At 43.5% G+C, this 27,975-nt stretch overlaps 1 protein-coding gene across 5 annotated transcripts in view; it reads left to right on the top strand.

Moving 5' to 3' along the window:
- TBC1D1 (TBC1 (tre-2/USP6, BUB2, cdc16) domain family, member 1) overlaps positions 1–27,975 on the top strand; it is a 249,133-nt gene that overhangs the window by 218,664 nt on the left and 2,494 nt on the right. For 2 of the 5 annotated variants that reach the window (XM_011949126.1, XM_011949125.1), the window contains 4 exons: positions 8,483–8,727; positions 10,829–10,988; positions 17,983–18,152; positions 26,040–26,213. In XM_011949126.1, coding sequence (XP_011804516.1) covers positions 8,483–8,727; positions 10,829–10,988; positions 17,983–18,152; positions 26,040–26,213 — 749 coding nt within the window. Of the gene's footprint in view, positions 1–2,331; positions 2,911–8,482; positions 8,728–10,828; positions 10,989–12,716; positions 12,868–17,982; positions 18,153–26,039; positions 26,214–27,975 lie in introns of those variants that run through there. The other 3 variants (XM_011949129.1, XM_011949127.1, XM_011949130.1) reach the window with 3 other exon arrangements.

Below are 27,975 nucleotides of genomic sequence, written 5' to 3'. Positions count from 1 at the left end.
CTTCTAGGGCACCATGCTGCTTCTGTGTTTCTTGGCTCTGCCCACTCCATCCCAACACAACTCTTCCCACCCCTGCTTTGGTGGACCTCTGTTCCTTTGGGGTAGATCACACCAGCCAGAGGCAACTGCTCTCAGCTTAGCAGATGATACTCATCACATTATTCTTGAAGCCTTGGGTCAAGCGCCTGCCCCGCCCATCTGCATCTGTTTGTTCAGCCCTTAGACAATTGCCACTTTTTTCTTTTCTTTTTTTTTTTAGCCACTTTTTTCTTCTCTAATTCTCTGACTCCCTATCCTGGGTAGACAACACGGACTGCCCAGCATCCTACCTTCTGTCTGGGACTTGCACTGTCATCCTGACCACACTGGGGGCTGACAGTGACACTGGGAAATTTCTGGGGGACCCACTTCAGGCTTCACATCATCTGCTCCCTCCCTAGCATCCCAGCCTAGAACACTTTCCAGCCATCAGCTGCATTCCCCAGTAAGGTGTGCAGTCTCTCCAATGTTGGGAGGGCTTCAGCCGAAAGAACACTAACAGGCCCAGAAACCCAGGAGCTCCATTAGATCAGAAAGCGGAAGCAAGAATGCACCTAATCTCCCCCACATCAATGGCTGTAGTTTTATTAATCTGCATATTATAGGTCAGTAAGGGGGTGGCACAGTTTATAATCCCTGCAGGAGTCTGATGATCTTTTGGTGACCAGAAGTGCCATTTTTTGGTGCGCTTCTAGAGATCCGATCCTCCATCAGGGAGAGCAGACATGTTTGGCATGCCTGTGCTGCCGTGAGAGGCTAAGCGAGTGTCCAGACCACACGTGGGGGTCACGGGTCCAGCAGCAGAGCTGTCATGTTGATTGTTTGCTTCGACTAAATGTATAAAGCCTGCCTGGTGTCCAGAAGAAAATAAACTATAATCCAATTTTTTAGAATCCATAAAAGATGAGAAGTAGGAGAACCTTTAGAATCCACTAAAGATGAGAAGTAGGAGAACAGTTGGATTTTTTAGAATCCATAAAAGATGAGAAATAGGAGAACCTCCAAAAGGAAGGAATCAGCTGAGAGTATTGAAGATGACCAAGTACAAGCGGGCAGAGGGGAGTGCTTCCCCTTTTCCTCTCCCAGGCGGTGGGCTGCCTCACTCGGCCTGGACACACAGCAGCATCGTGCACTTTGAGGGGCAGATGGAGCTGCTCGTTACTAGCAGGGGTGCTGGCGGGGACCACTGTGTTCTCTTCCACCTTTAAGTTGAAGTCCTGTGTGAGAAACGAAAAACCTTCATGGCAAAAGACAGCGAGGGACCTAGAATGTAACATTCAGCAGTCTTGTTATGTCACGCACCTGTCTGTCCAGTTGGGGACATTGCTTCTATGAAGGTCAGTTGAACAATCACAGTTCAGGAGCCCAGTGATTTCTTGCACTGCCAGCCACACACATTATTCTGAAGAGTGAACCATTGTCTCTGATCTTATCAGGAACATATCGTGGGGTCATATTTATTTGGTCATTCTAAATATACCCTTTAAGTCCAAAGTGAGATAACTAAATGTGGGTGATAAAAGGAAAGAATAAAGTGGGGTATGATTTCCTTTCACAGAGGTCTGGAATCTTCCCACCTCCTTCAAGTCAGTTGGTAGTGCTGGCAAATGTTTAATAAGCAGCTCCTCTCACCCCTCAGAGGAAGCCCTTGGTGTTCAGTGTGTGCAGATTTCCATTGTGCAACTACTCCCCCCATCCCCCATTTTAAGCTACGAACTCGATGTCACTGGCCTTGGAGTTGGGCTCACAGAGCCGGTGGGAGCTCATTCAAGTGCTTCCTCCAAACAATCTGCTCCTAAAAGAACTCTCCCTTAATCTCCTAACTGCCATTCAGGGTGATCCCCTGCACTCTGGGAAGCATACATTCTAGTAGGAAGACTGACACTGGGCACCTGATAACCATGTGACTTAAAAATCTGAGGGTTACAAAGGGTGTTTGTTATCTTCAGTGTCTCATTTCAAATTCTGCTCAGAGCTAAATGCAACAATGTGAGATGATGTTAGTATCCCAGATCTTCATCCAGGAAGGAATCTTAGAGATCATTAGGTTGTAGGGTTTCTCTTCTGCAGAGGAGTTAGAGGGTCAGTGTCAGATTGCTGGTTTGCCAGTACCACTCCCTGGAGAAAAGAGCAAAAGAAAGAAACTTGTTAGTCAACTGTGCAGAGCCACCATGAGACTGACTAGCTTTGTGGGTGGCCCCGTGTTTGCTGCAAGAGACCTCTGGCCTTTTGTAGCAGCTGCCGCATGGTAAACAGAGCCGAGATATCAGGGGTCTCGCTGAAAATACAGTCAGATGGGCTCTGAATAGAGTAAGGCAGGACACTCTGAGATGGGGTGGGGTTTCTCACAGCATCTTACAGGGACCACCTGCAAGATCTCTTGAGGGGTTTGTGAAAAACACATTCCTGAGGTCACCATCCTTGATCTGCTGCTTATTGAGAATTTCTGATGCCTGGGATGTGCAGGTTTAAGAAGCCCCCAGATGATCCTGTTAGGATTGCTGCCTGAAAATTGCTAGGTGAAGGCTCTTCCACCTCCAAGTGATAAAGAAGGAAAAGATTCATCCTGGAAGAACATCCCTTAGATGAACAAAATTCCATAGGAACACTTAGTTTGTGGAGCACTTCATGAAAAGAAAGTATTAGGTTATTTAGAAATATGTTTGAATTGTGGATCATCTTATAGGCCTTTCTGGCATATTTCTCCACTTAGATTCACAAGACACATCGAATGTCTTTCTAATATTAATAAAGAGGTTTTTTAACGCTCATGTTTGACCCTCTCCACTTAACTATCCCATTCTTATTTTGTATATGAAGGTAGTCTGCTTTACAGAAAAATGTAAAGGACCTGCACTCCTCTGCTTTGTGGTAAGTTGTAAAATGCAGTTTAAAGAGGCAGGCCCTATATCCTGAAGCATTTATAGGAAGGATTGCATAGTTTTACCTGGCTTCCCTCGAGGTTGGCAGAAATTAGCTTTCCTTGAGCTGGCATCTTCCCGAGCTAGCGTGCTTCTCCTATGGGGTGTACGGCCTTCTGTCCTGTCTTCTTGAGGCAGAGCTTCAACCTAGAATCTGTTCACAAACTGTGAATAAATGCAACAAACAGCAAACAGTCTTTTGCTCATAGTTAAGGTGCCTTGAGTTGGGTGCGAGGGGCTGTTCTCAGGGGTGCTCTGGCCACGGCTCTGGCCCACTGCTGCAGGTGAACATCACATGGGTGGTCTTTGTGAAATGCCATCAGTGCTAGCTTAGTAATTCCTAAATGGGAGCTGGAGGGCTGCAGTGCTCAACACTGGATTATATGAATGTGGATTGTCCAGGAAATGCTTTTGATCCCACTCATCCACTCTCTACTCACGTGACCCACCTCTCCCTCTTTACTTGGTGTTTACTCATGAATGTGGGTGAGTTGTCATGTTAGCCTAGAATAGCCGTTCCCAAACTTTGATGGAAGGATGCCATTCACTTTGAAAATTATTGAGTAGCCCAGAGAGCTTTTGTTTCCATGGATAATTCCTATCAATATTTACCAAATTCGCAATTAATTAAAACTGAGATTAGTATTTATTTGATTCTTGTTTATTTTTACATAGCAATAATAAACTTGTACATATAAAAAATTATACAAAATGACTCTTTTCCAAAATAAAATTAGTTAGAAGTGTGACATTGTTTTTACATTTAAAAAATCTCTTTAATGTCTGATTTAATAGAATCTGCTGAATTTTATTTGCTTCATTCATTCTGTTGTGCTTGTTATTTGAAGCATATAAACAAAAAGCTGACCTTGCACAGATCTATAGTTGGTAAAGTAGGGAGAGGACCTCATGGACCCCTAAAAGCATCTCAGAGACCTCCAGGGGTCCTCAGACTGACCAAACATTGAGAAGTATTGACCTGGAAGAATGTAAAACAGGAAAACAATGTTTCCCCCAATAGAATTTGGTGTAAAACATGGACTGTGTTACAAAGTCAGATGGGTGCAGTTGTCCTGCTTAACCGCTAGTCAGGAGCTGAAGGCCAGAGACTCACAGCTGTTCCCCAGCCTGGTAGTGAACTCAGAGGCCTGTCTTGCTGTATGGTGGGACAGGAAATTGCATTTGGGAGTCTCATAGAACACACTGGAAGATGTGTTTTAGCTTGGCCAGGTTTGTGCAGGACAGGTTTTCTGCATGAAGAAAATCAATGACAGTTTCTGAAACTGCACCCTGGAAGCCTTGACCAGTTTGGGTAATAACAAGAGATTTGAAAGTGCGGGGTGTACAGGTGTTTTGCTGAATCTAGGTGGTACTGGTGATTATTATTCTTTGGAATTCAGCTTTCAGTTCTACCTATCTGTGAGTTGCAAATTTTGTGAAAATTAGTTGCTTAGACAAAACTTTTCTTTGCCTCTGGAAGGCTGTCAGAAAGCGAGATTTCCGGCTTATGTGCAATGTTATAGTTTAGTAACAGCTCTGCAAAGTTGTTCCTTTACCTTAAATGTAACTTATTTTGCATTTGTTCTACAGAACTGTCCCAAGTGTGCCCTTTTGTCCTCTTGTTTGAAAACTGGGTTTTTATAATGTGTGTGGTGTATCTGAAGATTATTGCCCATTATTGAACACCATTCATAGCAACCATTTGCCTTAGGCATTGTACATGTACTCTCCACTCTGCAAACTATGTGTTCTGCCCCTTTTTAAAAAGAGGAAGCTAAGGTTCAGAGAAGCTAGGTAGTCCATTCTGAGCTTCATGTGCCAGAGGCCATTTTGTACTTACTTCAAATGCCATTGAAATAAATGCACATCAGAGAGTTGTTCTTAGCATAAGGGGTACTACTACATGTAACTTTTTACTAGCGAAGTGGATGATGTTCAAGAGCTTTGGTTGATGAGAAAGGCGTCCAAACCCTGGCACCAGGGACTCTGGAGCAGAACTTGAGGCCAGTGCCTGTCGGGCCTGGGTCCCCACACTCCATCTGTGTGACCTGACTGTGGGTGGCCTGCTCTGCCATTAGATTGCCACGGTGCCCTCCTCTGGTTGAACCTTTCTTGAGAAGTGCTTGTTGGAGGCCTGAGTGCAGAGCCTGTGAGAAGCCCTGTGTGGTTCCTGTTGCCTGTCAGCTTGCTGGTAAAGGTCATAGGTTTGGCAGAATTTTGGCCCAAGGTTTGCTTTCTCATAACGTACCACTCGGTAGCAAGGTTGGGAGGAAGGTGGCTATAGCTATTTCTGGAAGCTGCTTAGGGAGCTGCCTCCCCCTAAATTGGTACATAATTTGCAGGGCCTATTGCAAGATGAAAATGCAGAACCTCTTATTGAAAGATTATTAGGAATTTCAAGACAGAGACAACAGAGCATGAAGCCTTGTGCGAGGTCCTTCTAAGCACAGAGCCAGTGTGACTGGGCAGAACACACACCCATGAAGCCAGCTCTGCCCCCACCATCTGACCACTCTTTAGCAGCCAGTTAGCATAGGTCACTCCCCAGCCTGCTAGGCCCACACCCTTAGGGATGTTGTGAGGCTTAAATAAGAAATAGCCACTTTGGGTATATACCCAAAGGATTATAAATCATGCTGCTATAAAGACATATGCACACGTATGTTTATTGCGGCACTATTCACAATAGCAAAGACTTGGAATCAACCCAAATGTCCATCAGTGACAGACTGGATTAAGCAAATGTGGCACATATACACCGTGGAATACTATGCAGCCATAAAAAAGGATGAGTTCGTGTCCTTTGTAGGGATATGGATGCAGCTGGAAACCATTCTCAGCAAACTATCACAAGAACAGAAAACCAAACACTGCATGTTCTCACTCATAGCTGGGAACTGAACAATGAGATCACTTGGACTCGGGAAGGGGAACATCACACACTGGGGCCTATCATGGGGAGGGGGCAGGGGGGAGGGATTGCACTGGGAGTTATACCTGATGTAAATGACAAGTTGATGGGTGCTGACGAGTTGATGGGTGCAGCACACCAGCATTGCTGACGAGTTGATGGGTGCAGCACACCAACATGGCACAAGTATACATGTGTAACAAACCTGCACGTTATGCACATGTACCCTAGAACTTAAAGTATAATAATAATAAAATAGAAAAAAAAAAAGAAATAGCCACTTTACAAGCAGGGTCAATTAGTGTGGGCTCTGGTTTCTGTGTGTGAGGTAGTTTGCTAACATGAGAGGGTATCTGATTAGCTAAAATGATAACACTGACAGATTAAATTCAAAATAACTAAATCTTCCCTGTGTTCCTTTATGCCACATGACTCCTGCATGTTCTGCTACCGGCACCTATTTGATACCAGAGGGGAGGGGGTCCATTCAGGATGGGACAGGAGCATCAGCAAAAATGCAGAGGTGGGGAAGTGCTCCTCCATCTTCTTGGAAACCAAGCTGGCAAGGGTAATGGAATGAAAGAGATCGTGGATATTTTTGAGACTATGAGGAAATCAATACACTGGTGGTGCCCAGTACAGAAGCCATATGTGGCTGTTAAGCACTTGAGATGTGGCTGCTCCAAATTGAGACAGGCTGTCCGTGTAAAGAACACACTGGATTTCAAAGACTTGCCATGAAAAAAGAATGCATAATGTCTCGGTATTTTTATATTGATTATGTTGACGTGATAATATTTCATATATGTTGGGTTTAACAAAATATCTAATTAAAATTAACTTCACCTGTTACTTTCTAATGTGGCTGCTAGAAACTGTTACATCCTGCATGGGGTTCACATTCCAGTTCAGTTGCATGTGCTGCTACCAGTTCTACTTACACACACACACACACACACACACACACACACACACACACACACACACTTCTGCATACAACCCAGAGGGGTCAGAGACCCCAGGAGCCCCCGCTTCTAGTGCCTAGGCTAAGACTTGGAGTAGAAGATAAAGCTGGGAGGGTGGGTGAGGAGGTGAGTGCACAGAGCTCCAGGCTAACAGAGTGGAGCATTTGTTATTTGAGCACTGGGGAGCTATGGATTGCTTACTAGCAGCAAGGTGACTTGTGCAGGGTATATCAGGGAGATTTGTTGGGGGAAGACGTAGAGGAGGCAGGAAGTGAAAACAGAATGAGAAATCAGGACAGTGGTTAGGGGACTGTTGCCTTCCTCTTGAATCAAGTTCAGATAACACATCTAGACTGATGAAACTCTTAGGAAGCTGAGGAAGAGCCCATGAAAGTATGTTCCTCCCTGTGCTGAGACCAAGTAGTTGCAGTGAACAATTAACATGTGACCCAGATGCACCTTTTGCCTTGGCTGATCCAAGCAGGTTCATAATTCTCGCCTGGGCCCACGCTTGGCCCTGGCTGCCAGCTGCCTGGCTCCAGACCTTTCTTCTCTTAATCGTTTCAAGTACTTCTCTGCTCCCTGGAAACAGGCACTCCCATCAGTCACGTTCCAGAGGAGGGGGAAGAGGAACTTGACAAGTATCAGATACAAAAGCCTCCTGGACAAAAGTCCTTTAAGACCTATTTGAATACCAGTTATTTGTGGAAATAATCATGATGTTGAGAGCTTTTTTTTTTTAAACTCTTTTTGGAAGGTAACTTTTGTGAAAAGAAAACACCTGCTGCTCCTCAGGCTGTTTAAAAACACTGCCTGTGGTTTGAAAGTTCAGGGATATGCATGTGGTGTGAAGCATTTGCAGGCATAATATGTGTAGTCTGGGAAAAGCAGACCCAGAGAGTGTTTGTAGCAAGGCGAGGCCTTTTAGCTGCATTTAGATGATGCTGGGATTGGGGTGGGCATGGGGTGCAGCGGTGGGGAGGAAGAACTGTGTGTTCCTCTTGAGAACAGAGGTTATGTCAAGAGGATTAACAGTTTTTTTTGTTGTTTTTTTTTTGAGACGGAGTTTCGCTCTTGTCACCCAGGCTGGAGTGCAGTGGCGTGATCTCAGCTCACTGCCATCTCTGCCTCCCAGGTTCAAGCGATTCTCCTGCCTCAGCCTCCCGAGTAGCTGGGATTACAGGTACCCACCACCACGCCTGGCTAATTGTTTGTACTTTTAGTAGAGACAGGGTTTCGCCATGTTGGGCAGGCTGGTCTCGAACTCCTGACCTCAGGTGATCTGCCTCGGCCTCCCAAAGTGCTGGGATTACAGGCATGAGCCACCGTGCCTGGCCAACAGTTTTCTTTTTTCGATTGAAGTTCAGCTATTTGCAGGACCGAAGGTAGTTCTAATTACTTTCACCTGTACCTCCACCAAAAAAAGAAATAAACCAACCATGAGTAATTGCTGGTTTTTAATTGAAAACATTATTCCAGGAACAACTGGTCGACCTTGTTTGCAGAGGAAGTGGCGAAGACTGATTGATATTATGATCCAGCTTCTAAAGATTTTGCGCTTAATCTGAAGCACATTGGATTTCTGTTTCAATAGGCTTTCTTTTTTTTGTTTTTATTATTACAACTAATATGTATTCTTTTCACAGGGCGAACCTTTCCTACACACCCATACTTCTCTGCCCAGCTTGGAGCAGGACAGCTGTCGCTTTACAACATTTTGAAGGCCTACTCACTTCTAGACCAGGAAGTAGGATATTGCCAAGGTCTCAGCTTTGTAGCAGGCATTTTGCTTCTTCATATGAGTGAGGAAGAGGCGTTTAAAATGCTCAAGTTTCTGATGTTTGACATGGGGCTGCGGAAACAGTATCGGCCAGACATGATTATTTTACAGGTATAGAGCATTCCTTATATCTTTAATACAACAAAATGCTAAGAGTGTTTCTTATCCCTCTTCAGATATGCCTCAGGAACTTTTTCACCGTCAGGTAACATTGTAATAGCTGTCACTGCTGATAAAGGACTCCGTGCTAGGCATTATTCCAAGCGCTTCATCTGCACTTCCCTCTAATAACATAACAGGAAGACACTGTTCATTGTTTCAGTTTGTAGATTGGAAAACTGAGGCTCCAAGAGATTATACATTGGTCCTAGTCACACAGCTAGCAAGTGTCAGAGCTGGACTGGAAACCCAGGCCTCTCTGACTCTAGGGCCTTCCCTCTTACCCCCATCAGCCATGAGATGATCTCACTACCGCCTCCCAGCCTCTGCATCTGCTCTTCCTCTGCCTCACCCCCACCCTTGTCATCTCAGGTTCAGCTCAAATATCGCATCCTGGGAGAAGCTCATTCTGACTACCCTGATGTTGTGTTCCCCACTTCACCCTGGGCACACTGCGTCACGTTATCCTGGCTCATTTCTTTTGCACAACACAGCCACTGCCAGAAATGATCTTGTTTCCAGAATCATCTACCTATTTTCTGATTTTTTAAAGCATGTGAACTTTAGGAGAGGGAAGGGATCTTATGGGTCTTGGAGCCAAGTCCCTAGTTTCTGAAACAGTGCCTGGGTTGAAGTAGGCACCCGATAAGTATTTGTTGAATGAACAGTTCTGTCAGAGAAAACCAAATGTAGTAGCGTATTCCAAATACCACGTGCTGCTCTTGCTGCCTGTCAGAGGGAAAACTCTGGATCCTGCTTCAGGAATATTCCTAAATGTTGCTTCAAATGTTGCAGCACGTGTTGATATGTTCATTTACTACCATTAAGATACTATGCCTTCGGAGCTTTAGAAAGTATCCTGGGAAAGGAATACGTTAGAGCCAAGGACTTACTTTGAGAGCATCAAATTATGTGATTCAAAATCTTTTCACCTTGATCTGTGAACATGGACCACATGAATGCAAATGTCATAGAAGGAAGTCAACTCGTTCACTGAAAGATTTGGACCACATAACACTTTCCACCTGTACTGTGAGGTTCTTCGTACATTCCCTTTATTAACTTTAAAGACAACGGTTACCAGGCAGTGGAATTTTCGAGTTTCCTATAATTTCTGTAACACACGACTCTATTGGGGCTGGTGGCTTTGGTTGATTAGATTGTCTTCGATATGGGAGAGCCACAGCTGGTGCTTATGGGATTATATTATCTGAGCCTCTGAAAATGGTTTTGTTTTCTTTCTCTCAGTTTAGACAGGACATATCCAACTTGGTGGATCTTAGCAGGATTCTGACCCTCTGTTGGTTATTGTTTCTTTAGGCTCAGGCCATGGGACTGCTCAGATCTGGGCTGGCTCTTGTGCTTCTGTGAGCCTATAACTCTTGGTGGCACTGCTAGGAACTGGCATGAGCTTTCTGCCAGAATTATGTCATCCTGTGAAGTTGGATCCACTTTAGTTGGAAAAAGTTTTTATTTCATCTTAAGACGCACACTTGTCTTCTTGTTTTAACTTGCCAGGGATCTGGATATTTCATATGTTATACACCAAAATAAACTATGGTTGTCCTGCCTATTGAGTAATTTCAGGGGTCCAGAGGGAATTTGCTGAGTAAACATGTACGGTGGACTCCTACGGAATCATAAAATGCCCCTAATTCAGTCTTAGTGAAGAGACTGGCTTCTTATTTCTAATTCCTCTGGGCTTGAGTTTTGCAAAGAGTGTGTATTTGTAGGAGAATTTATGAAATGTTTGCACAAGACAGATGTTTAGATCTTCTTAGCCAAGGAATGCAAGGGAACAATAAAAAGGAAGTGGCGGAAGAAGACCCAGTGTTAGCGTCCTGGGCCTACACCCAGCCAGTGCCTGGCATCAGCGGGCACTTGGGAAGTACTTGTTGGATGAATTAGTAGCTAAGCTCAGTGGATCACAAGCCAAATAGAATGTTTGAAGTTCTAGTAAGTCTTCTCTCACACCCACCCTGTGAGCAGTAGGCATAACTTTATCACTGTAGCAGATCCCTAATTCTCAGCCCCGTTGGCCGTCTTCCTGCAGATCCAGATGTACCAGCTCTCAAGGCTGCTTCATGATTACCACAGAGACCTCTACAATCACCTGGAGGAGCACGAGATCGGCCCCAGCCTCTACGCCGCCCCCTGGTTCCTCACCATGTTTGCCTCACAGTTCCCGCTGGGATTCGTAGCCAGAGTCTTTGGTGAGCATTAGTAAATCTGTTTGCCAGAACCAGCCTTCTCTTATTAGAGGGGAAACATTTCCTGTCTCTCCATGGTGATTCTTATTTTTATACCTGTAGCTCTTACCAGAACAGGGTATTGTTTAGTCTAAGATTAGTCAGGGGTGGGTTTTGTGACTTTGGAGTCCTCCTTAATTTCTGATAATCACGGGGCTTCCCTAGATGCCTTCATCTTGTGGGATGTGGATCTGAGCCCCTCACCATGAGGCTCTCCCTAGAGCAGACATTTGGAGGACTTGGCTGAGGAGCCGCAGGTGTATGTTTCTCATGAATTGCCTTCCTCAGCTGCTCTGGGTTGTGAGTGTTGATTGATGCTGACCGTGGGCCTCTGGGCTCTTTCTAGATTCCCTTGGCATCTCCTCCTCCCCTTTCTCTTCTTGCCCTGCCCTTGGCTCTACATTTTCTCCCAAGTCACTCTTTTGGAGACCAGTGTCAAGACCTTGAGTAACACCTCCTTGTGGATGGCTCACCCTCCCGCCTCAGCCTTGACACTTCAGGAAGGCCTCCTGCCCCGGCGCCCAGGTGTCACAGCCACTGCCACTCCCACTCCCGTGCCCCGCTATTAACCTTGGGTGATTCATGTGTAAAACCTGCCTTTATATTCTTGATTTACCTTTTGAGAACATTGTCAAAGTTAGATGAGTGTTCATACACAAAGCCTTCAACCTGCCTTCATACGCAGAGATAGGGCTCTCCACGTGGACATCAGGAACCGAGTGGAATGCTGTGAGCACGGTCAGTTCGGGCACAGTTTGTTTTCCCTGCTTCAGAATAAAAGTGATATTTTTTGACAATTCAGATTTTTTTTTATTGTAAAGGAGGAGGTTACTAAAAAAAGATAGTTATTATATGTCAAGTGTTTTTAAGCATCACTTGACAGCCTAAAAGCATGTGATCTTTAAAAAATTTGTTTTTAGGATTAGAGAGCATCTTAAGGGAAATGTTCAAAGACATTGATACTACTTCAGGCATGCTTTGGGTAAACATCTTAAATATCCAAATTCTAGAAATCCTAAAATTTGCTTTCTAATATACGTGAGCATTTACCCTTCTCTCTTTTCCTTTCCCCCAAAATACTAGATTTTTATTATTCACTTCTATCTACAAGAACCTTTAAAGAGTTTCCCATTTTGCTTTACTGTAAGAATTCATGTTCCTTCTTTTCTGTCCCTGAGAAAATAAAATCACTAAATTAAAATAGATACAAAAAGCTATCTCCTGGTTAAGCATATCTTTAGTGAGATTTCGTGAAGGTTTGTACCATAGTTTAAAAAACAAAAAAGATAACTAAAAGCCTCAAAATTGTGTGCTTAGTACAGAAACTAAAATCTCGAGCTCTAGGCTTTAAGCTTTCTTGCCAATAACTTCTATGTTTTTGACTTTTCTAACCCTGGAAATTAAAAGAAAATTATTAATCCACCTTCCTTACATTTTCTCCACATTTTAGCTATGATTTTCATACGGGGTCATGAAGAGGAGTGAGAATAGAAATGGGGAGGAGGAAGCGCTGTTTGTTAATGGTTTGTAAACAGCTCAGGCATTAAATTACTTGGTTAGTGAAGAAAATTCTACCAAGGCAACCGGGCTGACCACAGACTAGAGGGGCTGAGGGGTCATCCCTGAGTCATCCCTGCCCTGGGGCCCCAGGCACTGGAGCTGCTGCTTGCAGAAAGTTCTGGGGCTCTGAAAGAGAAATTTTTCCTTTGGCTCATAAATGGGTAAAAAGACATAAACAAGCAAACTCCACTTTGGAAATGATAGCCCTTCTGTTGCAGAGTAATTCGAAGCTCTCTGAAGCTCACTCTAATGACTTCATAAATCAAAGCTGCAGCCTGTAGAGGTAAGATATTTTTCTGTAGACTTTGTAGGCAGTGGTGAGACTCGGCATTTCATAAACATTATACATAGCGATGCCAGTGTCTGCATCATTCCTAGATCCCACAGACTCCTGCTGTGCTAAGTGGGTCATTGTCCACCTGGCCAAAGGCTCCTGGGATTAGAGGCAGGAAGTGGGATCTCCAGGCTGCACTGGGTTGTGATATCACTTTGCAAGAACTGCTTTTTTTTTTTTTTTTCCCACAGCCCATCCCATCTTTCAGTACTTAAAAACAGAAAAGATAGGTTTTTACAAACCATTTCAATTTTTAGCACTGATGACTTAGAGAACAGTGATGGAGATAGCTTAGTTTTATATTTCAAAGACTGCCATTCAGACACTATAGTCTTTTTTGGCCTAGGGCCCGTTTCATTATAAGCCTTTAAGTCTGGATAAACTCTAAAAACACATAGACCTTTGTTGACTGTTCACTAATATATATATATGTAAGTAAAATATTTCAGTTTGCACCAGCATAGCTCATATATTAGTTAATAGGTTACTGGCGTTAAGTATGTATCTGCTCCTTGGAGGGGCAGCTGCCAGTGATGTGTGTGCCTTAACTTTCACATGATGCTCACACCTTGTGAATGGCAGTTCTTCTGCCTGGTGTCACATAATGTCAATAGCCCCTTCCTGTCTTTTTCTAGTTTGAGTGCAGCAGGGCCCTGGGAGAGACGCTTGCTCTGTTCACTTTCTCATCACATCTACGTTTGGGGGGAAAAATGAAAATCTAAAAAACAGGACCTGGCTTGCTCCTGATGGAGCAGGAGGCTGCAGTGTTCAGCCCCTGATGTGTGTGTTTTTTGTTTTTTGTTTTTTGGTTTTTTCTGGAGACGGAGTCTCACTCTGTTCCCCAGGCTGGAGTGCAGTGACACGATCTCGGCTCACTTCAAGCTCCCCGCCTCCCGGGTTCAGGCCTTTCTTCTGCCTCAAGCCTCCTGAGTAGCTGGGACTACAGGTGCCCGCCACCACGCCTGGCTAATTTTCAGCCCCTGATGTTTTTCTATAGGACGTGCTGCCAAATAGATGAGGGAGGAGGTGGAATGTAAAAATTAAGGGTTGGCATAAAACACAGAAGCCACCTGCAATATAGTGAAGGCTTCAGAGAGGCTTTAGGATGAAAATAGACTGAAAACAAGATTGTTTCTGTGGCCAGGAAAATCTCCGGCTATTCAGGTAACATGATGCCGCGTCATGATTAGTGTGTGTTCAGTCTGTTTATGCTGTTGTTCTGCACAGCACTGTCATCTGCCTTCAACGTCCCCTTTACCCATTACTCACAGAATGGTACGGGAGCCACAACTGGAGGGCTGCAGCCTTCCGGGAGAAAGTTGAGAAGGCTCAGCCTTGACAGAGACAAAGGTGGCTGGAAAAGAGATGCAGTGTAAGCTCACATAGGAAGATTGCACTTTGAGATCATGAAGTTTAGTTTCAAATAGAGTTCCAACACACGCTAACGCAATAAGAGGGTTGCTGAAATGTGCTCAAAGAAAAGTAGTTCTTTTGTGGTGTTCTCAGTGAATACAGTGCAAAGTAGTAGAGTCAGCTGAATTTAAGATTCCTCTTTATTTCCTGCCTGATAAAACCTCTTGCCTGTTTCTAGGTGGCTTGAAAAAGGAGAGGAGAGAAGGAAGAGGCACGAGCAAAGTCCCACTGAAAGGTTGTGGGCTACAGGGTTGTGAGCTTGGCTACTGCCGCACTGTGCTGGGGGGCAGGGGGGCTCCAGCGGTTCACTTTCTCCTAGGGAGATTTTCAGATGCAGGACATTCGCTCACTTTTCCAAAGAGAGTTATTGTTTTTTTGTTTGTTTGTTTGTTTTGTTTTTAAATTCTAGAATGTAAATGTATAAGGATACTAGAAGACAGGCAAAATAAAAATAATTGGTTTGGGGCAGTGGGTTTATAGGTAACATTTTTCTTTACTATTATTTTAAAATTAGATGTAATTTTAAAAATTTCCAAAGCCAAAAAACAGTACAAATTCTTTAAAGGATGTAGATGTTGCCCCCAACTGTCATCAGACAAATTTAGGAGGCCCTTCCTCCCAAGTAAAGCTTCCTGTGGTCCTTCCTTCGACTCTTCAAGCACATTCCTGCATTGTGCACCCAAATGATCTCCCGATTTAAGACCTCCCCTGTCTCACAGAAGCTTCTGGGGCTGAGCTTTCTCAGGCCTTGGAGGGATGGACGCTTTGAATGGGAGGAGTAGTGGTGAGTGGAGCATCTCTGGCAGCAGGCATTTGGGAGTCTCAGGAGTCTCTGGCAGGAATCAGTCAGTGTAGTCTCCAAAGGTGGCCTTTCTCTGACACTAACTAGCCCTTGCAGGGATCCCACGCGTAACCTGCATCTCATTAACATCATCTCCTTACCAGTGCACTGACCTAGTGAGGAAAGGAACAAAAAGCATTCAGTGACTCCTGCGGTGCTCCGGGGGAAGTTAGAATTGCTTGGCTGGGGCAGAGGCCCCTGGTGATCTGGACCTGCCCGCCCCCATTTGCCCACCTGCCCTGCACAACCAGTGCCCCTGCCTTGCCAGCCAGACTGTTTTTCAGACTCCTGCACACCTCCCTGTATTGACACCCTCTTTTCCTTTTATTCAGAGTATTAATCCCTGAGTTCTGACCTAGGAAATTTTCACTGGTTCTTCAAGCAGTCACCTTTCCGAGGGCCTTTTCTTTCCTCTTTGTTCTCATAACACCCTGGGCATAACTCTACCGAACCAGAACTCCTTGGTGTCTCTGCAGCGTGTGCTTTGTCCTTTGCTCATGGCTTGATCCCCAGAGCCTAACACGGTGCCTGGCGTGTATTAGATGCTCAATGGATGCTCATCAAGTTAAAGTAGAAGGTACCTCTCAGCAGAGTTCTCTTCAGATGTTGTGAATAGCATTAGGAAAGAACATTTATTTTTTAATTACATTAAATACAAACAGATTTAATAAAATAAATCATATGCCCAGAGCTGTGTCTTAATTTTTTTAACATATCAATAAAGAGACTTTAAAACACATACACCACCCCCTCACCTCCAAATTTCCTTTCCTTTCCTTTCCTTTCCAGGAAAGTCTCCATTTGGAATCATAGGAAGCACTTACTAAGTTGATTTATTGTGAAAAACCAAGATCCTAATAAATCTCAGAAGATCTGCTGTTAACCTAAAGAGACCACTGATTTGGATTGTGTATTTGGTTGTGCTTACAAAAGTTTCCCAGTAATTGTTTATTTTAATTGGCGTAGATGTGGTACTGTACCTAATTTAAGGCACTCGTCCCTCTGAGAGTAAAGAGATCAAGCTATAGAAAATCACTGGTGTGGTAGGGAAAGCCTTTCCCCAGGATCCCTGCAAAAAAGGTTTGATTTTTGTTCTGAAAGATGCCCTCAATTTTTGTTCAGCTATAAATGTTCATATATTGAAAGGAGGTCTAGGAGGTCTTACTGTCTAAACCACTGAAACTTCAAATTTACTTTAGAGTTTTGTTTCTGGAAATGTCATTTCTATTTAAAAATACATTTTTGTTTATAGTATTTTAGATCTTTTTATTTTCTGTAGTGGGGGATTATATGGGTAGACTTATTTTATAAACCAGATATTTCAGAGGAATATTCTTCAATTGGCCTGCCTTGGTATATGTTACACTTACCCTGAAAAGCTCAGATTTCAAAGACACAGTTCTCTAGTATATCTTCCCAACCTCAACAACCAGACTTAAGAAGGAAGTGAAGGATTCATCTTTCCCACTTTCCTGTGGCCACCTTGAGCCATCAGTAGTTGTGATGTTTGTGGAAAGAGGGTGGGCCCTGAGCTGGGTGGGAGACGCAGGCTGATCTCAGCACTGGCATGGCTTAGGGCCGCACCCATCTCAGCTCACGTGGTTAATTAAGGGTTTTGTGATGGTCACAGAGGATCTTGGGGGCTATCCCAGCCAGGGGGCCTGTAGATCAGTCATCTCTCCCTGTGCTTTGTTCAGAAACTACAGGGATTCAGTTTCCCATTTGCACAGCAGCACCCAGTCTTTGCTTTTCTGTTTCTTCATGGCTTTTAAATGTTATCATATTAACCATCTTGAGAGGCATCCTGCAAGGTTCTTCCTCGCACCTGCTTTTGCTGTCCTTGATTTGATGAAATTTACAGCTTCTTTCTCTCTTCCATTATCTTTCAGCCAAAAGAAAGAGAGAAAAGAAATACTGACACTTACCTCTAATTATATTTCTACTCTGAGTTTTAAAATGGTTTTTTCTTATATTATTATTCTAGTTACTAGGTAACTTGCCTCAGTTTAGTCACCCAATAATTAGTTATCGTGGCTCTGCTTTAACCCCAGGACATTTGACTCTTTTTTTCCCCAGCGGCTTCAACTCTATGAGGAAGGGGAGATGGGGCTGGGCTTGCTGCTCAGCCGGTTGCCTTGGCCAGTGCTGCCCTCCCTCTTACTCTACAGTCTGTATAGAAATTGCATCCATTTGCCAGCCACTCTAAGAACGAAATATGGCCAGAACTAGAAAGTAACCTTGACGGAGTTCTTTGAACTCCCTCAGAGGGAAAAATGTTCTTTATTCCATTATCATGTTAAACATCAGTAAACTTGTATTTAACAGTGTACTTTTGCAGTTGTACAGCTGTTTTATAGTTTTTAAAGATCTTTGAATTCTATTCCTTATTTCAAAACAGAGGAAACAGGGATACTTTTTCACTTACTCTATCTTAATTTCTGATGCCTTATCTGTAAAAATCTTTTAGCTTGACCCATAAAAACATGTTTTAATATCTCCTTTAAAACCCAGGAGCATTCCTGGAAAAACAGAATAATAAAACCTTTTTCCCTTTCCCAGTTTAACTTTTGAAGCATGTTTGAATTTTATTTTCAGAGTAAAACATAATTTTTAATGTTTATGTACTTTTATTTGCAGTACTGTCTTGACAACACTATCTGAGATATCAGGCTCTTAAAAATGAAATAAAGTTTGCAATGTGGGGCTATGTCTCACATCCTCCTGCTCTGTGATGTGTGGAAAAGGCAATGGAATGGTATTGTGTGAGAAGCTGGTCTGGTTTAACTTTCTGCATTTCTGTGTTTTCTCAGATATGATTTTTCTTCAGGGAACAGAGGTCATATTTAAAGTGGCTTTAAGTCTGTTGGGAAGCCATAAGCCCTTGATTCTGCAGCATGAAAACCTAGAAACCATAGTTGACTTTATAAAAAACACGCTACCCAACCTGGGCTTGGTACAGATGGAAAAGACCATCAATCAGGTAGGAGTCAGTCCAAACCTGGCAAATGCTTCAGCCATCCTAGATATGTAGAAACTTAAATGTCTCTTAGGCAGGAACTGTTTCCTACCACTTTGTGTTCTGAACAGCATTCTGCTTCGAGGACGCATATCACAAACGTGTGGAATGATCGTGAGTGTGTGTGTTATGAGCATCATGGTGAAACGCCACATGGAAACATGGTAGTTGTAGAAACCAGCACAGGTTATCAGTAATTTCATACATTTAAGAGACTTCAACTCCAGTAGCTTGGTCTTCTGAAATATGTATACTTATGCAGTGATGCAATGTAGGGTTTTGTACATTGAGTGCTTCGATTTTTGCGTGTGTGTTGAATGGTATTAATTGGAATTTTCTCAGAATAATTCTTTGATAACAAAGTTATGATAGGGAACATATATTCTGTGAATTTGTTTCGTGATGTGTGTGTGTGTGTGGTTTTTTTTTTTTTTAACTGAATTCAGTTCAATATCTGTGGCTTCAGTACCTCCGGTTTCAGTATACAATAGAACCATTACCCTCTGAAATGTTAGAGGCTGAGAGGTGAGTTTTACTGGGAATTACAAGTAAGCTAGATGGTGAATGCCCTGGGTTGGGCATGGGAGCAGATTTTGATTCTGTACAGTCTAAGGAAGAACCTTCCAGTAATGGTTGCTGACAATGGAGGACTACACTGCTTAGCAGAGGAAGGGGCATCACTGGAAGTGTCCAGAGGCTGGGTAGCTACGAAAGCACTGGAAGGGATTTCATCACTGAGTCACTGCAGAGTCAGCAGTCAGGCCTCTCGTAAGCCTGGAACCCGCTCCAGATAGTCATGTGTCACTTAATAATAGCGGTAAGTTTTGAGAATTGCATCATTAGTTGATTTCATCATTGTGCAAACATCATAAAGTGTACTTAAACCCAAGTGGTATAGCCTACTACACAGCTATGCATGTTGTTCCTAGGCCCTACAACCTGTACAACACATGACCATACTGAATACTGTCGGTAGTTGTAATACAAGGCAGAGTATTTGTGTATCTAAACATAACTAAACATAGAAAAGGTACAATAAAAATACGGTATTCTAATCTTATGGGACCACCATCATATATGATATGTGCAGTTCGCCATTGACCAGATTGTTGTAATGCAACACACAACTGCATAACGAAAGCATAGAGCAATCAGGTAAAAACAAATGGTGAAATAAAGCTATTTTTGAAAAACCCTTACTCTGGAGATTTCTGATAGTCCGAAAGGAATCCATGATTCCAGTGAATTGCATCCACATGCAGTGTTTGTGATTTTCATTTGCTGCCGCACCTTAGGTGTTAAGCACAGAAAAGGATACAACTTTGGCCTGCAAAAGAAGAGGTTTCATACCAGTTGTTAACTTTGGATTTCTGTTTGCACATTGCATATGCCCTTATGAAAGAGCAGTTCTTTTCTGTTCTGCACTCATCTTTAATTGAGAGCCTCTCTATCTCTTTTCTTTCCCTGGCACGTTCTTCTTGATGTGGATAGCTTTGGCTTGTTGGGGCGTTGCTTTTTGCCAGGTTGGGTGGGCATCTAAATAGATGCATGATCCCATTCAGTCCAGGCTGCACTCCTGAGAGGATATAAAGTGGTTCACTGACTGACCCACACTTACTCTGCTGCAAAGTAGAAAGGTAGGGGTTCAAACTCAAGTCTCTCTCACCTCAAAGTGCTGTAGCAGCTCTCCTACACTGCCAAGAGCCTCTGGAGGTCATTTAATTTACAGTTTTTTCCTAATTCTAATACTGACTTTTCTACCCTTTTGATTCTTTGGTTTCTGACATTTTCATTCATTCTTTCTTTCCTTCATTCCCTTCTTACAGCTTTTGTTGCATGTACTTACATTTTACAGCTTCTAGGGCAGAGACCCCCGAGAGCCTTGGTTACCTAGACTGAGGGCTGTATCCAGTGCTGACATTGTTTACCTCCTGAGTATTCAGCCTCAGAAAAAAATCCCATTCTCTCCTATTTTCTGTAAAAAACAAAAAATGAAACATTGAGGGTTCTTAGGATACATCAGGTGCTCCTTCGGTGCTGAAAGAGTGGAAATGGACACGGCATGGGAAGAAAACAGCTGTGCGTGTACCTGTTTCAGGCCACTATTTGGCTATTTAGAAGTTGCCATTCATTGTTCCACTGACTTTTTTTTTTTTTTTTTTTTGAGACAGGGTCTTGCTCTGCTGCCCAGGCTGGAATGCAGTAGTGCGATCTCAGCTCACTGCAGTCTCCACCTCCTGGGCTCACGCATTCTCGTGCCTCAGCTTCCTGAGTAGCTGGGACTATAGGCATGCGGCACCACACTCAGCTAATTTTTGTATTTTTAGTAGAGATGGGGTTTCGCCATGTTGGCCAGGCTGGTCTTGAACTCCTGGCCTCAAGTGATCCGCCCGCCTCAGCCTCCCAAAGTGCTGAGATTACAGGCATGAGCCACTGTGCCCAGTCTCCACTGACTTAATAACTCTGGGACATAGGTGTTATAATTCCTATTCTTACAGATGAAGCTGAGCAGAGAGTAACATGCCCGGCCTCTTGTAGAAAGGCAGGGCCTATGGGAGCCAGGGCTGTGAGGTTGGAGCTGAGGTGTTTGAGTCCAGCTGGACTTAAAAGGTGTCCTAAGATAGGCTGGCAGACATTTTCCAAAGAAGGCCAGGTAGTATATATTTTAGGCTTCACAGGCCAGACTGTCACAACTGCTCACCTCTGTGACAGCTACTCACCTCAGCCTTCGCAGCACAAAAAATCATGACCGCATGTAGGGGGATGATGGGTCATGTTGCAATAAACTTTATTTTAAAAACTGTGCAGCGTGATGGGCTTGGTCCACAGGTGGTGGTTTGCTGAGCCCTGAACTAAAAGAGAAGGTACAGGAATGAGAGCAGAGAGCTGTTCTCGGAACCTGATGTGTTGAACATTTTGGGAGTATCGAGAGCACAAAAATTTGCATTTGGGGCCCAGGTTTTTATTCTATCAATGGTCCTTATAGAAAGTAGTTCTACCCCCAGGCAACTCTCTGCCCTCTTTCCCTCTGGTGTTTCTATCTGAACTTGACATCTGAATGTTCTCTGTCAGGCTTTCTGCTTTCCCACTGACCCTTTCCCTCCAGAGGGTGCTGTAGTCCTAAGTTCTACACAGAACTTGGGGTCCAGCGTGATTCCTCTGCAGCCTTAGAGATCTCCCAGGCCCGAATCTTGGAGGTCTTCAGAGTAGGTGTAATGGATACTTCCATTGCAGGTGGTGGAACATACTGCCCTGTGTACAGATGGGATGGGGCAGGGAGTGAGGGCATGTAGGTGGTCCTCTATGATAGCCGTGGTTCCATTTCATTAAATGTCCTCCCTGTATAGAGAGTCTCAGCCTGAGCAACTGGGACACAGCTGGATCCTGGATGGAAGAGAAGGTGGCCAAGGACAGGGCTCTGGAGCTCTGGCTCAATGTGGACAGGCTGAAAGCAGCCAGGGAGGGCAATCCAAAGGTGACAGAGCCCAGGACAGAAGACCAAGGGTGTGTGAAGCCTTTGTGGCTGTGTACTTACCAAAAACTGTCCATTGAATAAACCATCTACATCTTCTGACCCGAGAAGAAGGGAAACTCTGGGAATAATTAGTAACATAGGAAAGGAGGTCAGTGTTACATTCTTGTCACAGTGGGTGCTGTGTGGTTGTGAAGCCTCAGCTCAGCTTAAGGAAGAAAAAGAGGAAGGGTGGCTTTGGGAGGCAGGGTAAATAGCCTATTTTCAGCAACCTTTAGGCTCCACTCTGAGCATGGCCTCAGCCCAGCATTGTCATCATATCATGTCAGAGCTTGTTAGAAATGCAGCATCTGGGGCCACACCGCAGACCTGCTGAATCAGAATCTGCATTTCGAGATCCCCAGGGGATTCACATACACACAAACAGCTGAGAAACGCTGCTCTGGGCAGCTCTGTTAGAAATACGATGAACAAACGAGTCCCTGTTCCAGTTGAGCTTGTAGGTTAGAAACCAGGGTTCCTGTGTTCAGAAGACACACCTCAAATCAGAGGCAAAGATACCTCTTCTGCCTGTGGGGGAGCTGTCCCTTCTTGGGCAGTTTGCACCGTGGAAAAGGAGTACTTTTGTACAAGGACAACTGATGCCATACCAGGAGGGTGGGACATGGCGGGGAGAAGTGGTTTACCACTGGCGTTGTTGAAAATTGCTCACATGTGGTGGTAATAACAAACAGACGGACTTCTAGTAGGTTTATTGTTTTTGTAATTCACTACAGACAGTGCGCCCCCTTGTTGCTAATACTGGGCCGACTGTTCCCACCCTCCAGCCCTTGGTATGACAATGGGACCAGCAGATTGGAGGGCAGGGGGTTAGGAAGGCAGAAGCTCTGTGGCGAGTTCTACAAACCATCAGGATTCACGACTTTCTTAATCAGTGTCTGTGGACTGTGAAGAGAAATGCTGAGTCTACAGTAGCAGATGAGCCAAGAACATAAGCAGACAATTCACCGAAGAGGAGCCATCTAGCAAACAAATATCTGGGAAAATATTTGCCTTCATGTGTAATTTAAACTTATGTAACATGTAATGCTTTACCCTACTAGATCAACAGAAAGATATTTCTTAATGCCTATACCCAGCACCAAGGGTATACTGTATGCAGAACATTAGTATGTTGCTGATGGCAATGCACATTGATTAGTGGCTCTTGGGAGGCAATTTGGCGATACATATCCCAAGCCAGTAAAATATTCATACCCTTTGACTCAGTCATCCCATTTCTTGTAATGTATCCTCAGGAAATAATCCAAAATATGAGGGAAGCCATATGTATAAGGATATTATCCTAGATTTGTCATTTATAGTAATAGAAACTTGGACCTAGATGTCTAACACTCGATAACTGGATTAATATGATTATGGTATGTTGAGCTGGTAGAATATCGTGAAGCGAGTTATATATAGCGACATGAAAAAGCTCTCATTTGATACAATGTTAAGTAAAGGAAAAGTGAGATAGGAAATTTTATGTTGGTTATGTTTAGAACTAGAAAAAACATGCTTTTAGGAAAGATGAAAGGAAATACAGCTAGATATAAAAGTTGTATTTGGTAATTTTTCTTTTATTTTTCAAGTTTCCAATAATGTAGCTCTATTGCTTCAGTAACTTAAAATAGTTTTATCTTTTCGGCAAAACATCGGAAGTATAGAAATAGGTCACTCCTACTTTGGCAAGCAGAAGAGAAATTTTCTTCGGTACCAAAATTCTGGAACTTGCTTGAAAACCTGGAAGAACCTAAGAGCCAGGATGACGGGAAGGCTCTAGATCCCCAGTAGTTACGACTCTAGTGGAATTGCTCTGAGATGGGCCAGGAAGAAAGAAGATGAGATCTAATCCCCCTTGCAGAGGGGCTGGGTACCTTGCAGCTTTGTGTAGTTACCGGTGCTCAGGGAATGGCTTAGGCAAGACCCCGAGGGAGGTTGACATTGCACTTGTCCAGCCTCAGGAGTGACTCAGACCAGAAATGAAAATACCTTAAAGTGTATGTATCGTGTTTTCCCATCAACACCCAGTTTTTAACATTCGTCTTTTTATTCATCTGAGACAACATATTGAAGGATCGGGTTTTTAATGTTAGGCCTTCCTGCTCTTTCTCTGGCTGAGAACTGCTCCTGGCAGTGGATCACCTGTGCTCTCTATGTGTGCAAGGACAGGCGCCCCTCCCATCTTCTTTTATTTCCCCAAGTAATTAGCCCAAAGGCCGAAACCCTTGTTCAGTGACCCGGGTTCTCCTTTGACCAGCAACCTCATATTGCCATGATTTGGGGTAAATTCAGGGGCATAACTGCAGAATGAAGGGCCTAAGAGTCTTGGCAGTCAGGAGATCATCAGGCAATTAAGCAGAGATGATTGCGACCCAGGGTAGTTCCTAGGGATTAATGGAGGCCTGGAAGAGTTTATGGCTTTGGGCACTGCTGAGAGGCATTAACTTAACACAGAACATCAATCTGTAGGAAAAGTCAGGTTTTGTTCTAGGCTTTCCAGGTTAGGAGATCACTTAAAAATAAATCTTTATGGAAGAAAAAAAGTAATAGTGTACAGGGCATTTATTCAGCACCGTATTTATAATTATACACGAGTGCCAAACAATCTCAGTTTTGATGTTTGTAGTTTTTACTATTCAGACGATTCAGAAGTTCCATGACATGGCATCCATTTGATGATGGCTTTGCTGAGGTTGAAATGTGAGGGTTTTGTGTCAGATGTGTGGAAGCAGATCCCTTAGCTAAGAGCACGCCTGCTCAACCTGCCAGGCGTGTGCTGGGAACTTCCATGAGTTGCCTTGTTTAATTCTCATAGCCATCCTGGGAGGTAGGCGCTGCCTGCCCCAGGTGGGACGCCAGGAAATGTGACTGAGAGAAGTTAAGTACCGAGCTCAAGTCATTCATAGAGTTGCCAGTGGAGTCCCAATTTTAAGGCTGACACAAAGCCTCAGAGCCAGTTACCTCGGCTGTCAAGTGGAGATAATAATCCCTGCTACCTCATAGTCGCTCAGAAGGACAAAAGAGAATCAGTTCAATCCAGTAGAAATTCTCTCTCTCCCTCTTACTCCCCTCGCACACATGCACACACATGCCACAGATACAATGGATTTTAGTTTTTAGGCATCAAATGACTTTTGTGCCTTATTAGTATTATCCACTGAATTAAGTAAAAAACAGCAAGCTGAAAAATTCATCTCAAGGAAGAGAAAATAAGACTGTTGGGAATGGAGAGAAAGGAAACATAGTTTTGGAAAATTGATTCCAGGGAAGATAGGCTAGTTTGAATGCCAATAGGGTGCCATCAGAAGTAGTTTTACACTGATTTTTAACAATATTAGAGTTGCTTAAGGAAATGCAATAGAGAGGCAGTTTCTGCCCTTTAAAAGTCTGACTTCACTCTCTGAATGTGTGTTCTGATCTAGCAAGTTTTTTTTTTTTTTTTTCTTTAAGTTGGTCCCAGCTTGACTGTATTCTCAGATCCGTCAGATAAACATTGGGGCTTCACTGCAGTGCTGAGAGGCCCCGGCCCCTGGGGTTCTCTCATAGAAACAACTGGAAAGAAAGGAAATGCCTTGGGCAGCAGCAGCAGCAGCAGCAGCAGCAGCTGTCTTCTGACTCTGCTTTCCGCCCTGCCTTCCTTACCAAGAGAAAGTACAGACACGGACAGCTTGAGTCACTTGGGCACTTAGGGGTTGTTTTTCACATGTGTGGTGTTTTCGTCACCATTGCTATTGTGGGAAAGAAGACAGCTCAGGCATCGTTTCGTATTCACTCATCTGTGTGGGTGACATTTGGGTTTTGGCTCATTTCTGCATATTTGTGTGCAAAGGAGAGTTTTTTAGTAAACAGTCCCATTACTTAGCTGTTCTTATAACTGAAAACCCAACTGAACTATAATTAAACTTTGACTTGGTGACTGTGCAAACGAGGCTATGATTCTTTTGTTTCTTTTCTCCTTTTAACCCATAGTTGATGTATCTAACCTAACAGAATTTTCAGAGAAAAGAAGTGAAATAAGAACTAAAAATAAATTTTTTTAAGTCTTTAAAAATGAGAGGTTTTTTTTTTTGGCTTTTGGAAGATGAGTATCAAAAACCTGTACTTAATGTTACCTTGGAATTATTTCTAGATGTTACTTATATCCTTTTGTCCTAAGTAAAAGTATTACCTTCTCAGTGCGTAGTTGTTCTTACTTATCACTTCTAGTACCAAGTATAGAGCTAAGCATAGAGGAGACGCTTCACAGGTGCGCATTGTCATGATTGCGGACACCTGCCTGTATGTATGGGGTTTTTCTCAATTTTAGTACCTGATGACTTTTCTTTCTATAACAGGTATTTGAGATGGACATTGCTAAACAGTTACAAGCTTATGAAGTTGAGTACCATGTCCTTCAAGAAGAACTTATCGATTCCTCTCCTCTCAGTGACAACCAAAGAATGGATAAACTAGAGAAAACCAACAGCAGCTTACGCAAACAGAACCTTGACCTCCTTGAACAGTTGCAGGTAGAGCATATTTATAAAGCAGCTTCCTGAATCACAAATATATGGTAGTTCATTAACTCACCAAAGGCAACAGCAGGCTGGGCTTTCCTATGACCAGAGGACCTTTCCCACCCTCATCTGTTTATAGTTGGGATCAAAGGTATCCCAGGAGAATGGGTCCTTTTTATTATGGAGCAGACAGATTGTCCTTTGCTGAGGTCAGACAGTCCCTGAGCTTTCTGAGAGGCTGTTTCTGCACTTAACTCTTTTAGGAGTCAGGCCCACAGATGAACTTAGATTCAGGATGCTGTGACCTGTTAGCTGAATGCCAACCATTGTCATTACTCAAAGAGAATCGAAGAGCTTTATCTTCTATGAACAAAACCAGCTAGGTCCACAGAGGGACAGTAAAGGAGGAAAGTAACACAGAAATAAACATAACAAACTGGAGCAGATGATAATTCTTTGTGAGTCCTTGGTGCATATACAAAGATTTGATTAATGAAGGTCTCAGTTCTCCCCTCTAGAAACTTCCATTTCAACACGGATACATTCAGGTGAGGACATACAGAAGAAAGACCAGTTGAGACTGTGCATGCAGGAGGGTGTGCAGAGCAAGCCCTGAGGTGTAGCACGGAGACAGGAGCTGGCCAGGTCCAGCATCACCCCCACCCCCACATCACCCAGGCACACTGCCGAAAAGAACGCCTAACTGTGGAATGCAGCTCTTTTGTCAATCAGATGGCATGAAGCAACCATATGTTCTTCTTTTTTTAATGTCACAAGTGTGTAGCAGTGCTGTCCCTGTTCAGGGATTGTTTTGAGGGTGTTTTTAAAAGTTGTTTTTGAGTAGCTGTGGATAAAAATACATATTTTTGCCCAAATTTTTTATGGGGTTCCTGGGCTGTCCCGAGAATAAGTCCCATTCTGATCTGAGCCTCTGATTTTTCTTCATAGAAAGATGAGCTTTGCAGACATAAGCTTGGCAGCAAGGTGAGAAAGGCCAGCCTAGTGAGTCAAGCTATCTGAAATGCATTCCTCCCAGCAGGCATTCCATCCCAGCATACCCTATCAGATATGTGGAAGAGAAGAACAAGACTGAATGCTATTCCTGCCCAGCCCTAATAACTACTCACATTCTGAAATTTAACTTCTTCTTTTCCCCTAAGATAGAGATGTCCTAACTGAAAATATGCCTGTATACAATTTAACCTGGAAGTCTCAGCTGTGACTCAAGGGAAGTCTCCAGAGGATGAAGAGCCTCGCTGGCCTGTAGGGGTACACAGTGTGGACGGTCATTTTAAATGGCTTCCAAGCCAATGACAGGTTCCTGAAATATAACGTGGTGGAAACTCTTCTAATAAAGCTCACATTTGGATTGAAGTGTTTAGCTTGTTAAGATAGGCAGTTCTCAAATAAAGGTTTGTTTTATTGGGTAAATGACCATGTAGTTTTTTTGGTGACAGAGCATAGAAAATAATTCCATGCTGCTCTTGTGCTATTGTTTTTGTGAAGACAGGGAGTTGTGAAAAACTTCTTAGCTACCTGCATTCCTCACTAAAGGCATCACACAGTAATTGGTGATTACAGATGTTCTACCTGGAATGGTCGTTCTCTTGACCAAGTAGTTTTGCACTTCTGGAAGGATCATTCAGAACTGTGGTCTATGCCAACCCACTAGTAGTTCCTGAGTCCCTGCAGTGCTGAGTGCTGGGGACCACCAAGTCCAGTAAGACACTGCAGCTCTCAAAGAGTTGGATCTAGGATTGTATTGTATTGATTT

The sequence above is a fragment of the Colobus angolensis genome, unplaced genomic scaffold, assembly GCF_000951035.1.
Source record: "Colobus angolensis palliatus isolate OR3802 unplaced genomic scaffold, Cang.pa_1.0 Scaffold29, whole genome shotgun sequence".
NCBI lineage: Eukaryota > Metazoa > Chordata > Mammalia > Primates > Cercopithecidae > Colobus > Colobus angolensis.
Note: the sequence above shows the minus strand (reverse complement) of the source record. Positions and strands in the feature narration are given on the sequence as shown.